Source organism: Chiloscyllium plagiosum, chromosome 9 (genome assembly GCF_004010195.1).
Source record: "Chiloscyllium plagiosum isolate BGI_BamShark_2017 chromosome 9, ASM401019v2, whole genome shotgun sequence".
NCBI lineage: Eukaryota > Metazoa > Chordata > Chondrichthyes > Orectolobiformes > Hemiscylliidae > Chiloscyllium > Chiloscyllium plagiosum.
Genome location: NC_057718.1, coordinates 105,483,845 through 105,496,747, shown reverse-complemented (window position 1 = coordinate 105,496,747; position 12,903 = coordinate 105,483,845). Strand labels below are relative to the sequence as shown.

Here is a 12,903-nt window from a genome sequence, read left to right as displayed (position 1 = left end):
TCTGTACCGGAGGTTGGGGAGCCAGGTATTTTAATGAGGAGGGGCCCCTCTCCTGCAGTCTTGCTGAGGCCCTGCTGAGAGTTCCCCCCCCCGCCGGCCTGTGCTCTCCTTCTCTCCCTCCCTCCCTTTCCCCCTCCCTCTCCCTCTCCCCCTCTCTCACTCTGCATATCTTTCTGTATATCTCACTCTGCCTTTGGGAGATGTATCCCTTGCGTTGTTGAGAGAAAGGTCAGTTACATCAGTGACCATCGGAATCCTCTGGAAGCAGGACCTGTAGCCGCATTCTCTTTATTAACTCGAGTCTCAGCGGCTCCTTGACTCGACTCCACTTTCAGAACCTTCCCAGAAACACAAACAAAAACAGAAGTTGCTGGAGGGTCCTCAGGATGTTCACCCGGACATGAAACGTTACCTCTGATTTCTCTCCACAGATGCTGCCAGATCTGCTGAGCTTTTCCAACAACTTCTGTTTTTGTTCGTTTCTGAAATACAGTATCTATAGTTCTTCCGAATTTTATTCAGAAGCTCCCCCTCGCCCGTGAGGTCGCTGCTGAGTTTTAGCCGATTCCAATAAAGTGTCTGTGTTGACCCAAACGTTTGTGAAGAGTTCCTGAAATCCACGTGCGATTACCTCTTCAGCCCTGACCCTCTTTGGGAAGCTGCTTTCGTGGGATTGACAATTTTGAAGGGGTAGCAGAGGTGTAATCTGTGGATTGGCCTCAATAGTGCATCCCATGAGTGTACTCCTCCCCTCTCCTCGTTCTCCCTTCCTCCCTCATCCACCCTTCTTACCCCTCACCTCACTCTCCCTACCCCTCACCTCACTGTCCTTACCCCTCACCTCACTCTCCCTACCCTCACCTCACTCTCCTTACCCCTCACCTCTCTCTACCTCATCTTCCCCTCCCCCACCTGAACTGAAAAAAAATCACAAGCAGCTGAAATTCGTTGGTGGGGAGTGCCCGGAATAAAGTCTACATGCCAGTCACTGTACCCTGCTCCCTTCAAACCTGGAGCCGGGGTTTGGGTAAAAAGGATGGGGGTTTAAAAATGAGGATGACGCCAAATAAACAACTAAATCTGAAAGGACCCGGCTCCAGTTTCCAGCGATAGTCTGTCAGTATCTGTATTTTTGGTGGTGTTGGCATCTTTAATTTTCACATGGTGGCCCGCTAACGTGGTCAACTTCACAACCAGGTTGGGATGTGAGATCAGGTTGGGATCTGGGGTCACGTTGAATTTTAACTGGAAGGAGGACTAACAAACATGAAGAGTAACTGATTTCTATTGTGTTTTCAGACTGGCAGAAAACAGAAGCTCAAAAAAGACGTGAGCAGCTCTTGCTGGATGAGCTAGTTATTCTGGTCAACAAACGGGACGCACTTGTCCGAGATTTAGATGCACAGGAAAAACAGTAAGTTACTAACTGAAAAGAAAAGTTACTTTGTCAGGATGAAAACCAGTTCTTTCACCTGCACGCTATCTTCAAACTTTCCTGATTGAACGGTGCTCAGTATCTAATCCTGTCCAATCTAGTTATAGTTTTTGAACGTTGTGTTGATTAATTGTAAAGTATAAGACTGTGAGTTCCTGATAAAGCCTGTCTGTGTGTTCCAGGGCGGAGGAAGAAGATGAACATTTGGAACGAACGCTCGAACAAAATAAAGGGAAAATTGTTAAGAAAGAAGATAAGTGTCTTCTTCAGTGAGAGAGATACACGGGAGACCTCCCATCATTTAGAACACACCTTCACTCTCATTTTAATAAATTCTTTGATGGATTTGAATGATATCATGTTCTATGTAGATCGTAAACTGTTGTAATCTTTTCTGTTCAGAGCATTTAATCGTCCCAAGGCCGCGAGTCCGTGTATATGGCTGCATTATTATGTCGTTTTTATGAAATTGTATTTTGTAAAAAAGAAAGGCGCGTGTAATTGTTTATTTGTAACAGTGACATTTAATATTTTATCAGTTACATTCGGGAAGCATTCTCTCTTAAAGGAGGATGAGAAAAATCACCAAATCGTTGCGAATGTAGCAGGACTGTTCCTAATTGTTTCCTATTAACACTGACTCGACTTTCTGTTGATGGGACTGATCTGCCTGAAATGGACATTGGATCAGTTTTTAGAGACTGTAACCCGGGCGGGGGAAGGGGTTGAGCGGCTTTTCCAAAATCACTATCAGTTGAGAAAAGGTTAAACCTCTTCAAGAAACAAGTTCGGAATGTTTGAGCTTGCTAGTCGCTGCATTTTCAATATCTAGGTTTATTTCCATTAAATATTTCAAAGTTCCATTGGAGCTAAAAAGTCCGTTTTTTTTAAATATAAATAGTTGGCTTTTACAGGGCAGCTATGTTGTAAATGATATTATCTGAAGTTAGATTTAGTTTAAACTCAGAAAAGGGCTGATAACCTCGCACCGGTTCGTGCAGTCGGTTCATTCTCTGATGTTTTCTACATTGTATTTATGACTCTGGACAGCGCGAGTTGCTTGTTTGAGCTTCAGGAATTTTGCTAAAACGTTTTTGTTTGGCTCGAAAATGCTTGTTGTTTGTCTTCCGAAAGCAAAAGCAGTTCTTTAGAAGATCGGAATCATTTTCAGTAATTTTCTCTGCACCAACCCGCCGTCAGACGAAGCTGCTGCTTGAAGGAAGAAATATTTCTGTTTATTTATTCCAGGACCATCTCTGAATCTTGAATAAAAAGTGAACTTTGAAGCATTTCATATGGACAGAATTTGTTGTTGTTTTACCTTTTTGGTGTTGATACAGACTTGCGCCTTCTACACGGAGTTATTTACACAATTTGTTTTCAACATGAACAGCTACGGCAAAGTGATTTGTACTGGGACATAATTCTCTTTCAATCGAAACTATTTAATGCAGAAATAAAAGTGTTCCTTCATTTAAACTAAACCAGTCTAAATATTAACGATTCCACATCAGCACTTCCATTCTAGTCGATAAAAGCTGTATGTCCAGTCTGAACCAGGCACAGAGCAATGCTAGAGTCTGAAAAGATGCCAATGAAGCATCTCCCGTGGGCAAGGAGTACACAGCCGTTTTACCGAGAAGTCCTCCCGACAGTGACCCCCATTAGTTCAGAAACTTGGCCTGGGGGGGGGGTCACAAACTCAAAATCTAAAATACAAATCTTTGTTCGAAATCCCACCCAAAACCCTGACGTTCGTTTTCCAGTGGGACCTGACTGGATTTCTCCCCCAAGTCCTGCAGTTTCCTCATGTGCAAGTGAACTAACAGCCAGACCATCTGCAACGACTGACTCTACTCTTTCTAATGTTTTAATATCTGTCCACTCGGCGCCTGTTGCTGCAGTTTGTTAATATTGCACTGATATCGACATCATTAAAGCAATTAAACAGATTCTGTGTTTTTGTTTGTAATGAGCTAATAAATATTCGAAGCTGACCTGGACAGCTTGATCAGTGGCTGATGTTCCCACATTATAATCGTCTCTAAATGAACTCGATGTCTTTCATTCTCAAACCCTGCAGCTGTCAACCAGGAAATGGACCAAGCATCAAGCTAAGTTTTAAAGTGTGAATCTTGAGGTTGTTTAGTGCTGTCACAGAAATGCTGAAAGGACTTTTCTGTTTGAGATTTTTTCCTAAAACAATCTGATAGGATACATTCCTTATCCTACACCAATCACATCAGCTAGAGGTTGCAGCTGTTCGGAGCTAACTCCGAATGATTACACTGTTACTCCCGAGTTTCATCGGCACCAAACATTTGGGGTTTTCTGTAAAGGTGTAACTTTGAAATGATTTTCCTGTGAAGTGATTGCAGTAACCTTAAAGCGCCTGCCGCCCATAAACTTTGTAACATTGTAGAATAATGTTTTCAACTCGAGACGCAAATCTTTTAAAATCTCTTTAATGTGAACCCCATCACTGATTATTTCTCGCGCATTCCGAGACCATGTCACACATTAACACCCCTCCGGAGATTCGTGAGGACAGTATCTTTTTAAAATTTTGATTAAAGGGGAGACCAGTAATTTCTTGGGACGGAGATTACGAGAAGGCAGAAATAATTTAACAGACACCTTCTGTTTAGGACCAGAACTTTTAGTCCGAATTTAATGAATGAAGACTTTCTGTTACGATCAGCATCAGCTCATCCGAGCCGCCGCATCCAGAACCTGCGGCTGTTAACGACTTTCACATTTATTTGCTGATATTTTTAGTTTGTGTCTAGTTTTCCAGGACAGCTCTGGCCCAAAGCTCACACTCTGTACCCTTTGGTCCAGCCTGCCACCTTAATCCATGCAAAAGCAAACTTTAAGGGACTATCACAAATCAAACAAGCTGCACAAGTTTCATTGGCAGGGGTTAACATCAGACACAAACCTGCAGCGAAAGCGACGTCCATGTTTCATATCAAATTGTCTGAACCAAAATAAGTATTTTAATCTACAAAAGCTGCGATACCAGCCATCCATACGTAACACAGGCATCATTTCATCCACAAAATTGGCGCTAATTATTCAAACTTCCAATTGCATCGTGAGCATAATGTTGCACTGGAAAAATCCTAAATCATCCCCAAATTCCTATATTTCATTCGTACACCGCCTGAAATTATTTACAGTTAATAGTCGTCATCTTCTCTGTTCTTACCTGTTTATTCCTGACCGCCCACAGTAAGCAGCAAATTTTCCCAAACTCTCTGAAAGGGCTAAACAGAACAGAGGACTGCAGTTTGAAAACTTTCCCGTGCTTCACCTGGTGAATGAGGAGTTGATGAAGGGATTTAGTCGCGATCGAGACTGAAGCAGTCTCTTGTGAATTTTACATCTGGCCTCTTTGAAGGATTTAAATGCGACTGTAGGTGATGATCACTGGGATTTCAATTCCCCCCTTTTCCACAGAGACAGTTACACAATCCCAGATATGATTCCCATTCCTGTGTAAAACAAGTTAAACCAAGTGTGGCCGTTACAATCGGCCCGCCGTGCCGCTCCAATGCCACATTATCCCCCATTTTTAGTTTTGTCTGTATCAGATCTTCCGCAATCTTTGACTTTTACCTTTGATGCAACAACACACATCTCTCCCTCTCTCTCCCCCCCTGCCCCAAACTAAGGTTTCATTCTCGGCTGTAAGAAAATTCGCCTGCAATTTCGGATTAGACAAATACTCTTATTACAAAGGTTACTGCTACTTGATACCATAATACTTAGCACAGGCTTGATCAGCGCATCTTAAACAGAGACTTCACACAAGAAAAACAATCGGTAAATCCCTGGCATTGCTCTAGAAGAAAACTCGATTGTGTTTCAGCAGCGAAATTAGGAGGATGTTTTGTTTCCTTAATGCTGGTTAAAAACCAGGACTTTAAAAATGCATATCTTTTAAGTATGATTCAAACGGCGCAATACAACCCAAGGTTTAGATACAGTGCAGTACAATCCTGGCTGAGACCATGATTATTCCAAATAGTAAAACACAAAGTATAGTTCTGTTATCAGTTCAGTTAACAGAACAATAGGGGAACAGCCCGAAACTGTGCAGGCGGTGTACAGAATGAATTAATAATGTTCATGTGATCTTTTCCGAAGGCATGAGTTTATTTTTACGTTTAGCAAATACTGATGTTAATCCCGAACAATTTCTAATTATTTCGAACGGTTGGTTGCGTCTTTCTTGCTCATGGTAACGAGATCTTATTATTATCATGGAAATTGCCTGCCTCAGTGTAAAATTATGTTCCTTGAAGTTTTCACTTCTCAAACACAAGCGGAAAAAAAAACCAAAACAAAAAAAACTTCTTGAAAAGTGCATTATTTGGTGAGTTGGAACTGAATTGACCGCCGGTTCTTTTGTCAGGAACGGTGCTGGTGTCGATGACTTTAGTGAACTATTGGGAAAGTCCTTGTAAAATCTGCCTTTGATGAGCTACTCCGTAAAGGAAAAAATGTAATTTCGTGTCTGGCGGTGGGTTTCTTTGAACATTAGCTCGCTTTCAGCTCCCGCTTCAATTAGAATGAGTTGATTTTCTGTGAACAACAAAAGAGTGGCCAAAGCCTTATTAAGGTCTTCAGAAGAACTCACCGAGCTTTTCAAAAACAGTTAAAGAAACACTGTGCCCCTCTCCATGATATTCTGTTACTGTGTGTTATTTGTTCACTAAAGAAAGGTGACGCTTGTAAAGTGGTTTCTTTGATAACCAGCAGCCGACAGTACTCCTCTAATTCATTTATTTCCCGCGTCGGCGTACTTTTTCTTTAGAAATTTCGATTAAAGGCAGTCTGCCCCATTAAAGTTTACGCTGACTATTCCGAAATGTAAGACTAAATGGGGATTAGGCCGTCATCAATATTCATGAGAACGTACAATTTCAAACACAAAAAACTCGACATTTTTAGGAGTAATTATTTTAAAACTACAACTTGAAATTCCAAGCATATTAAAAATCCGGCCATTGCTATTGCTGGCAAAGCCCGAAACTTGAGAAAGAGAGATCTCCTGGTTAAAACATTCGTTTACGTTAAACTCAGTTTAAAATATTCTCAACGGACCCCTTCACAGAACATTGGGAGAATCCAGCCCGTTGCTGATGTCTCAATAGAGGTGGATACATTTCCTTTATTTCATTATTGTCACAGAGAACCTCTACCGAAAATAATGTGGACAGTCCGGTTTAGTTTCTCGCAGGCAGTGTCTGTTGTACATTTCGCCCACATTTCACCAGGGACTGAGAAACAGACACTGAACCGCTGCCAGTTACACTGATGTGAGGTGACAGAAAACCGAGTTTATGAATGTTCTCTGAATTGTTTAGCCTCACAACAATCTGCTAGTTGAATTGTCTGAATGTCCACAGCAATAATTACCTGCAGTAATTAACTAGTGTCCGCTCGGGTTTCTTAATGAATAACTTTGCAGTTTGTACAGAATTTACTAGCTCACTGTAGCTGACAGATTGTGACTGATTACTTCCAGAAGAGCCTTTTACCAAAAGATGGGCAAGTGTATTCCTCCTCTGGGAAAGTAGTGCCCCGGTGTCACCTGGAGACGAGCTGTCAATCATGGCCAAGTCGCTGGGTGATTGGTGAAGGGCGGATCATTGTCGGGCAGTTCCGCCAGAGCAGCGCTCACTTAGAGAAGGCAGCAGCGGCTGGAGCGCAGTGAGTCAGGTACAAACAAACTCTCAACAACCTGCAACTTTCGCTTCTCTAGCCTTTTGCCTCGCAGCAAAGTTTCTTACTTTGCTGTTTGTTTCGTTTCTGGGTTTATTTTGTTGGGGGGGGCGGAAAAGGCAGGGAGAATGGGTAATTTATTTTAGTCCCACGCGCTCCAAGCTAACCTTGTGTCATGTTGTTGCAGAATAGACAGGCTCCTGCTTTCATTTACTGAGTTCCTGTCTCCGGGCCTGCTCTAAAATCTCCTCAGGTGAGTGTGAGACTTTGCCGTATTCATTCACGTTTTTTAAAAAAAAAAGTCTCAACGAATTAACGTGAGGCCAAGGAGTTTTTTTTCTTAGTTTGAAATTGAACTTCCGACTGTGAACTAACTTGGGGCGGCTAAAGTACAACTGGCTGTAGTTAACTTTTCTTGTTTTGTGTTGTTAACTAATTCAATTTTGTAGCTGACCCGACTCCTCCTAAAGTACTTGGATCGTTGAATTTGTTTTATTTTCTCACTGAAAATTACAACTGCAGCGTCCCAGGGCCGATTGAGAAGCTTGAATCCACTTTAGCGGCTAATTGGAGAGGCGTGTTTTTCGTTCTTTTTTGTTCATTTATTTTGCTGATAAGGTTCCTCTTTAAATTGTCTCCCCCGAGGTCTAATCTAAATTGTAATTGACTTAATTTGCACACAGCTATCGCCTTTTAAATGAGAGCACGGTTTTATCTGGATCCCGTGGAGGTGAAAATTCAGTTTAGGAAACTGTTGATTGAGAATCGCTGCTATCCTGGCTGCTGGTTAATTTCCCCAGTAAGTGCCCTGATGTTATCGTCACCGGATAGAGGACTTCTATTAAAATGTCAACATTGAATATTCAGGGTCGATCTAATTGTTTTTTTTTAAATTGGCGGCTGCTTTTTTTGCAAAAAGCTCGTAGCCTTTCCCTTTGGTTAACAGATTCTTCAAGGTTTTTTTTTAAAAACAAAAATCTCTTCCAAGTGAAATGGTCACCTGTTTGACAGCCTCCAGTTTCAGACGATGGGAACGAGTTTAATTCATGAAACTTGAACAGAAATATTTATCATTTTAGTTTCGAGTCTTTTTTTTTAAAAAAAGGAACACGTTCCCTGAGGCACAAAAACTGCAGGAGATTTCACGATCGCGTTTTAAACCGGGGCTGGGTACAAGGAAGTCAGTTTGAAAACTTAAAGATTGAAATTCATTTTAATGAATTTCAAACTTGCAACCTCAATTTAATCACGAGCCTAAAATTTCATTAGTGTCCGATTTTTTTAAAAACTGTAAAGCCGTTCCAGTTTACGCACGAAATGACTTTAGAACTTTTTTGGGAACGGGTGTAATGTTTAAACATTAGATTTTGTCCGTGATAAACGGAAAATTGAAGTCCCTGTTTGTAGCTCGATTAAACCCCTGCGCTTGTGGTTCTCATTAGTTCATCAGGACGCGGCGACAGTCGGAATCCTTCACATGAATGATTCTTTTAATCGCCAACCATCCGCCGGTTTCAATCCCGGACAATATTCACTTCCAAACAAGTGTGGTGTTGGCTGTAATGTAGGGCCTTTCTCTCACTCGTGACATTGAGACATCTTTAAATTTAAAATCTTAAATTTAAACGAGAGTTGGTGAATTCTGACCGTCCCTCGGCGGTGAAATATTATGGTTAACTGTGTGACCCTACACCGTAGAGCTCTTGAGTTTGAATTTGTTGTCCTGTAATTTCAAACTTTTCTTTCGTCCAGAACTTGAGTATTGTACGATTTGTTACTTTTTTAACTGGATCGTGTTGGCCACAGCTTAATTTAAGAAAAATCAATCCGGTCTTTTTAAATTCACTTGACGATTTCCACTCCTGATAAATTAGTGATATGTTCAGTTAACATCAAGAAAAGGCCGAAATCGAACCATTTTGTAAGTTTCTGGATTTATTTTTCGAAATGCTAGTTTCCGGTTAAATTGCCAAGTCAGATCTAATGTTTTGGAGTTATTTGTGATATTACAGAATACTTTAATTTTTTTGGAAGTGAGTTTTTTAATAGGCGCCTGGAATCTGGTGAAAGCAACGAAAAGAGACTTTATTTTTTCAGCCGACATCTTTTCTCTTTAGCAAACACGAAAGGTGACCAGACTCAACTTTCAGGAGTGTCCCAAGGACAAGCCACACTTTCTCTGGTTTGGGAAGATTGCCACTCGTTAGTATGATGTCATACCTCAAGCAGACTCCGTACGGGATGAACGGGCTCGGTCTGAGTGGCCCCGGCATGGAGTTGCTCCATCACTCAGTGGGATATCCTGGTAAGGGGCCGAATGTTCGCACACGGCGCTGCCTCCCGGTTCATGCACACTTTTACCAAACCCAGTGGTTTAAAGTGAATTTCCACCAGCGCTCGGCGGGTGTTTGTTTTGAGATTGGGTTGTAGTGGGATTGTGAGGGTTTAATTTATAAGGAATAGAACTTTCCGAAGTGACCAGTTTGTTTTTTGTTTGTGACCCACTTTGTAGCGACCCCGCGGAAACAGCGGCGGGAGCGTACCACCTTCACCCGCTCCCAGCTCGATGTGTTGGAGGCTCTGTTTGCGAAAACTCGTTACCCTGACATCTTCATGAGGGAAGAAGTGGCGTTAAAAATTAACCTTCCCGAATCCCGAGTACAGGTGGGTCCCAGTCTGCTATTGGAGCTTTATCCCTCACTTCGATCCCCACAGCCCAGAGAACACGAAATTTAATTCCTCATGTAACCAACTGCCAGAGACAGAAGGTGGTTTCTGTTTTTATACTCAGGTAACATCTGAAACATTAAAATCTTGAAATGCCGAGCGGCCTGGAAACTGTCCCTGTTCCCAACAAAGTGGTTTAAGGATTGGGTTTGGGGGTTTTTTAAACTTTTGACGGCTTTTTAAAACTTTTTTAAAAAACCCATCAATCAAGATTCTATTATAATAACTTCAAAGATCGCAAATTGAGGGAAATGTGAAAATACACACTAATAACAATATTTCAAATTTCTCTCTAACAGCGCTTGGAGACATGAAGCGGTGTCTGGGTTTAAAGTCCCGGTTTTTTCAAAGCTCCGGGCTATTTCCCAGTTTGAGTTACTCCGGGCAAATTCCCGGTTGGAAACTGGTCGTGTATTTTTCGCGGTTTAACGAAAGATCCGTATCCCAAAAAAAAACCAAACTTCAAATTTGCTTCGAATGAGAATCTGTTTTTGAAGCAGTTTTGAAGTCCCCAGTTTCTCAATCTTTCTCCTGGCGTCTCATTCATTTCTGATTTCAATAGCCCTCTTACCGCTCGTTATTAGACCGCGCGAGGTTGAAATGTTAATTTGATCCAATTGATTTAGAATCAACGAAAATGAGTGAAGTTTTTGGTTTAAAAACGGGGCAATTATCAACATTAGCTCCACCCTTTTAAGAGGAACCTAGTCCCTTTAAAAAAAGCTGGTTTTGGTGCAGGGAAGGTTCCCCATGACCATTACAGTAGCTGGTGAAGCTACAATTTGGGCTTCAAGTCTTTATCTTTTGTACAAAAATGGAGCAAATGGAAAGACCTTTCAAAAATGCTCTGATTTAGTGAAAATGGAAATTGGCTTCTCCTGCACTTTGTACAAGTTTAACCCCCCCCCCCCCCCCGCCCGCAAGTTTCCTTATTATAAACCCGGGCAGGCAGTTGGAGTAAGTGGCGGCGCCTTGTCACTTAAAGCGGAGGGAGAGGACCTTCTCTCCCGGAGAGCAGCCTCCAGGAGGGGCTGGGTGGGTGTGGGGGCAGTTCCCGTCCTCAGTCTGACCTCTCTCTCTGTCTCTCTGTGCTCTCCTCTTTCCCCGGCTCTGCCTCCAGGTTTGGTTTAAGAACCGCCGAGCCAAGTGCCGCCAACAGCAGCAGAATGGGAGCAGCAAGGCGCGGCCTCCCAAGAAGAAATGTTCCCCAGGCCGGGAGAGCAGCGGCTCGGACAGCAGCGGGCAATTCACGCCCCCGGCCGCCTCCAGCTCCTCGGCCAGTGGTCCCGGCACCAACTCCAACCCGGCCTCTGTGCTCAGCACACCGGCGGCGGCAGCGTCCATCTGGAGCCCGGCGTCCATCTCCCCGGGAGCAGCGGCCGCTCCGGAGCCCCTCAGCGCCGCCGGTGCCTCGTGTATGCAGCGCTGTCCGTCCGGCTCCAGCGGCGCCTACCCTCTGCCTTACGGCCAGAGCAGCGGCTACAGCCAGGCCTACCCCACCTCGTCTTCCTACTTCAGCGGCGTGGACTGCAGCTCTTACCTAGCACCCATGCACTCTCACCACCCGCACCACCCTCACCACCAACTCTCTGCCCATGGCACCACTGGCCTCAGCCCAATGAGCAGCTCCCCAATGCCAGGGCACCACCTCAGTCAAAGCCCAGCTCACCATCCTCACCAGGGCTACAGCGGGCCAGGACTGGCGTTCAACTCCGCTGACTGTCTGGATTATAAAGAGCAGGCCACGTCTTGGAAACTCAACTTCAACACCACTGACTGTTTGGATTATAAAGAGCAGGCTCCCTCCTGGAAGTTCCAAGTTTTGTGAAACTCTGTTTAACGCTCCAGTCTGGAGCCTTTTAATCACTCTCCAACCCAATTTTCCGAACTTGTTGCTCCTCTGTTCTGATTTGACGGGGAGAGCAGACTGGGACTAACGTTGTTAACTGTTTGCTGGGTTCATTTCCATTTCTCCGTCTTTTCTCGGTGTTGGCAGTCAAAGCTGGTGTCTGTTTTAATTGGATCATGCTGAGTGTAGGTGTTTGAGACCGAACCAATCTCATTGTCATGCCCTAGGATGCAACATTATTGTACAACACAAACCTGCTCAAACCTTTCAATAAAGTGTATTGAATGAAATGTACGGGAGCTCTCTGTCCGGTGGAAATATCGGTTCTCGGCTGGAAATAGGCAATTTTTGACCTATACATTTTTTTTAAATGAATTGAATTCGTTTAATTTTTCCTCCTTTCGGAGAAAAACAAACGAATTCAACCCTGGTTCATGTCCCTTTTTTAATTAAAACTGAGTGCCAGTGAAGTACGGTATGGAGATGTTTGTCTCGATGTTGGTCTCTGGTTGTTGTAGTTGGGAGGGATGGGTGGGGAGGGCACATTTTGTGTAAGTGATGGTGCCGCTGGGTTTTTTTTTCGTCAGTAAATGGAGCTTATTTTGTGAATTAAACATTTCTTCAGTGCAGTGTCTGACAGTCTCCATGGCCCGGCCATTCTGTAGGAGATAGAGGATAGAGCCCACGTTGGGTACATGAGGTTAATCCCCAAATCTATCGCATTTACATGGACTTTTCAAATTGCCTTGATAAAGTTTTGGAAAAAAGCTGCAAAGTAGCTTCTCCTTTCTGCGATTTCAATAAAGTTCAGTTCCTTCCTGCTGCTTAAAACATTCCGCCGCCCTTTTACGGACTCGTTATTATAACAAAGTAGCTAAAACAGAATTTGAAAACCCATCCATTCCGTTGTTGATGAATTGTAGAACTAATATTCTAACCGCTTCGAGCTGGTATAAGGTTTGTATCGAGCTGTGACCAGAACGTTTCAATAATTTAATGTAGCACTTTGAACATATGTCTTATTTCTACCCAAAGACGAAAACAAAACCTGAAAATGATGCATTGAAGATACAAAAGTCGATGGATGAAGTTTCTAGCAGGTTTAAATACATTCCCAAACCCAAGGACTGGCAGTGTGTGTGGACAGAGAAACAGCGTT

At 43.1% G+C, this 12,903-nt stretch overlaps 2 protein-coding genes across 8 annotated transcripts in view; both read left to right on the top strand.

Annotated features, from left to right (window-relative positions):
• ehbp1 (EH domain binding protein 1) overlaps positions 1-2,724 on the top strand; it is a 386,143-nt gene extending 383,419 nt beyond the window's left edge. For all 4 annotated transcript variants that reach the window (XM_043696731.1, XM_043696730.1, XM_043696729.1 and 1 more), the window contains 2 exons: positions 1,300-1,414; positions 1,618-2,724. In XM_043696731.1, the coding sequence (XP_043552666.1) occupies positions 1,300-1,414; positions 1,618-1,708 (206 nt within the window). In that variant the 3' untranslated portion in view covers positions 1,709-2,724. The remainder of the gene's footprint in view (positions 1-1,299; positions 1,415-1,617) is intronic.
• Positions 2,725-7,075: 4,351 nt separating this feature from the next.
• otx1 (orthodenticle homeobox 1) lies at positions 7,076-12,539 on the top strand. 4 transcript variants are annotated; one of them, XM_043696725.1, is made up of 6 exons: positions 7,076-7,165; positions 7,356-7,421; positions 7,852-7,967; positions 9,286-9,473; positions 9,681-9,832; positions 11,016-12,539. In XM_043696725.1, the coding sequence occupies exons 4-6, from the start codon at positions 9,377-9,379 to the stop codon at positions 11,721-11,723; spliced, it is 957 nt and encodes a 318-aa protein (XP_043552660.1). In that variant the 5' UTR covers positions 7,076-7,165; positions 7,356-7,421; positions 7,852-7,967; positions 9,286-9,376; the 3' UTR covers positions 11,724-12,539. The 4 variants fall into 4 exon arrangements, with proteins under 4 accessions (XP_043552660.1, XP_043552661.1, XP_043552658.1 ...); XM_043696726.1 differs by lacking the exon at positions 7,852-7,967; XM_043696723.1 differs by lacking the exons at positions 7,076-7,165; positions 7,852-7,967 and having other exon boundaries at positions 7,172-7,421.
• Positions 12,540-12,903: the final 364 nt, after the last annotated feature.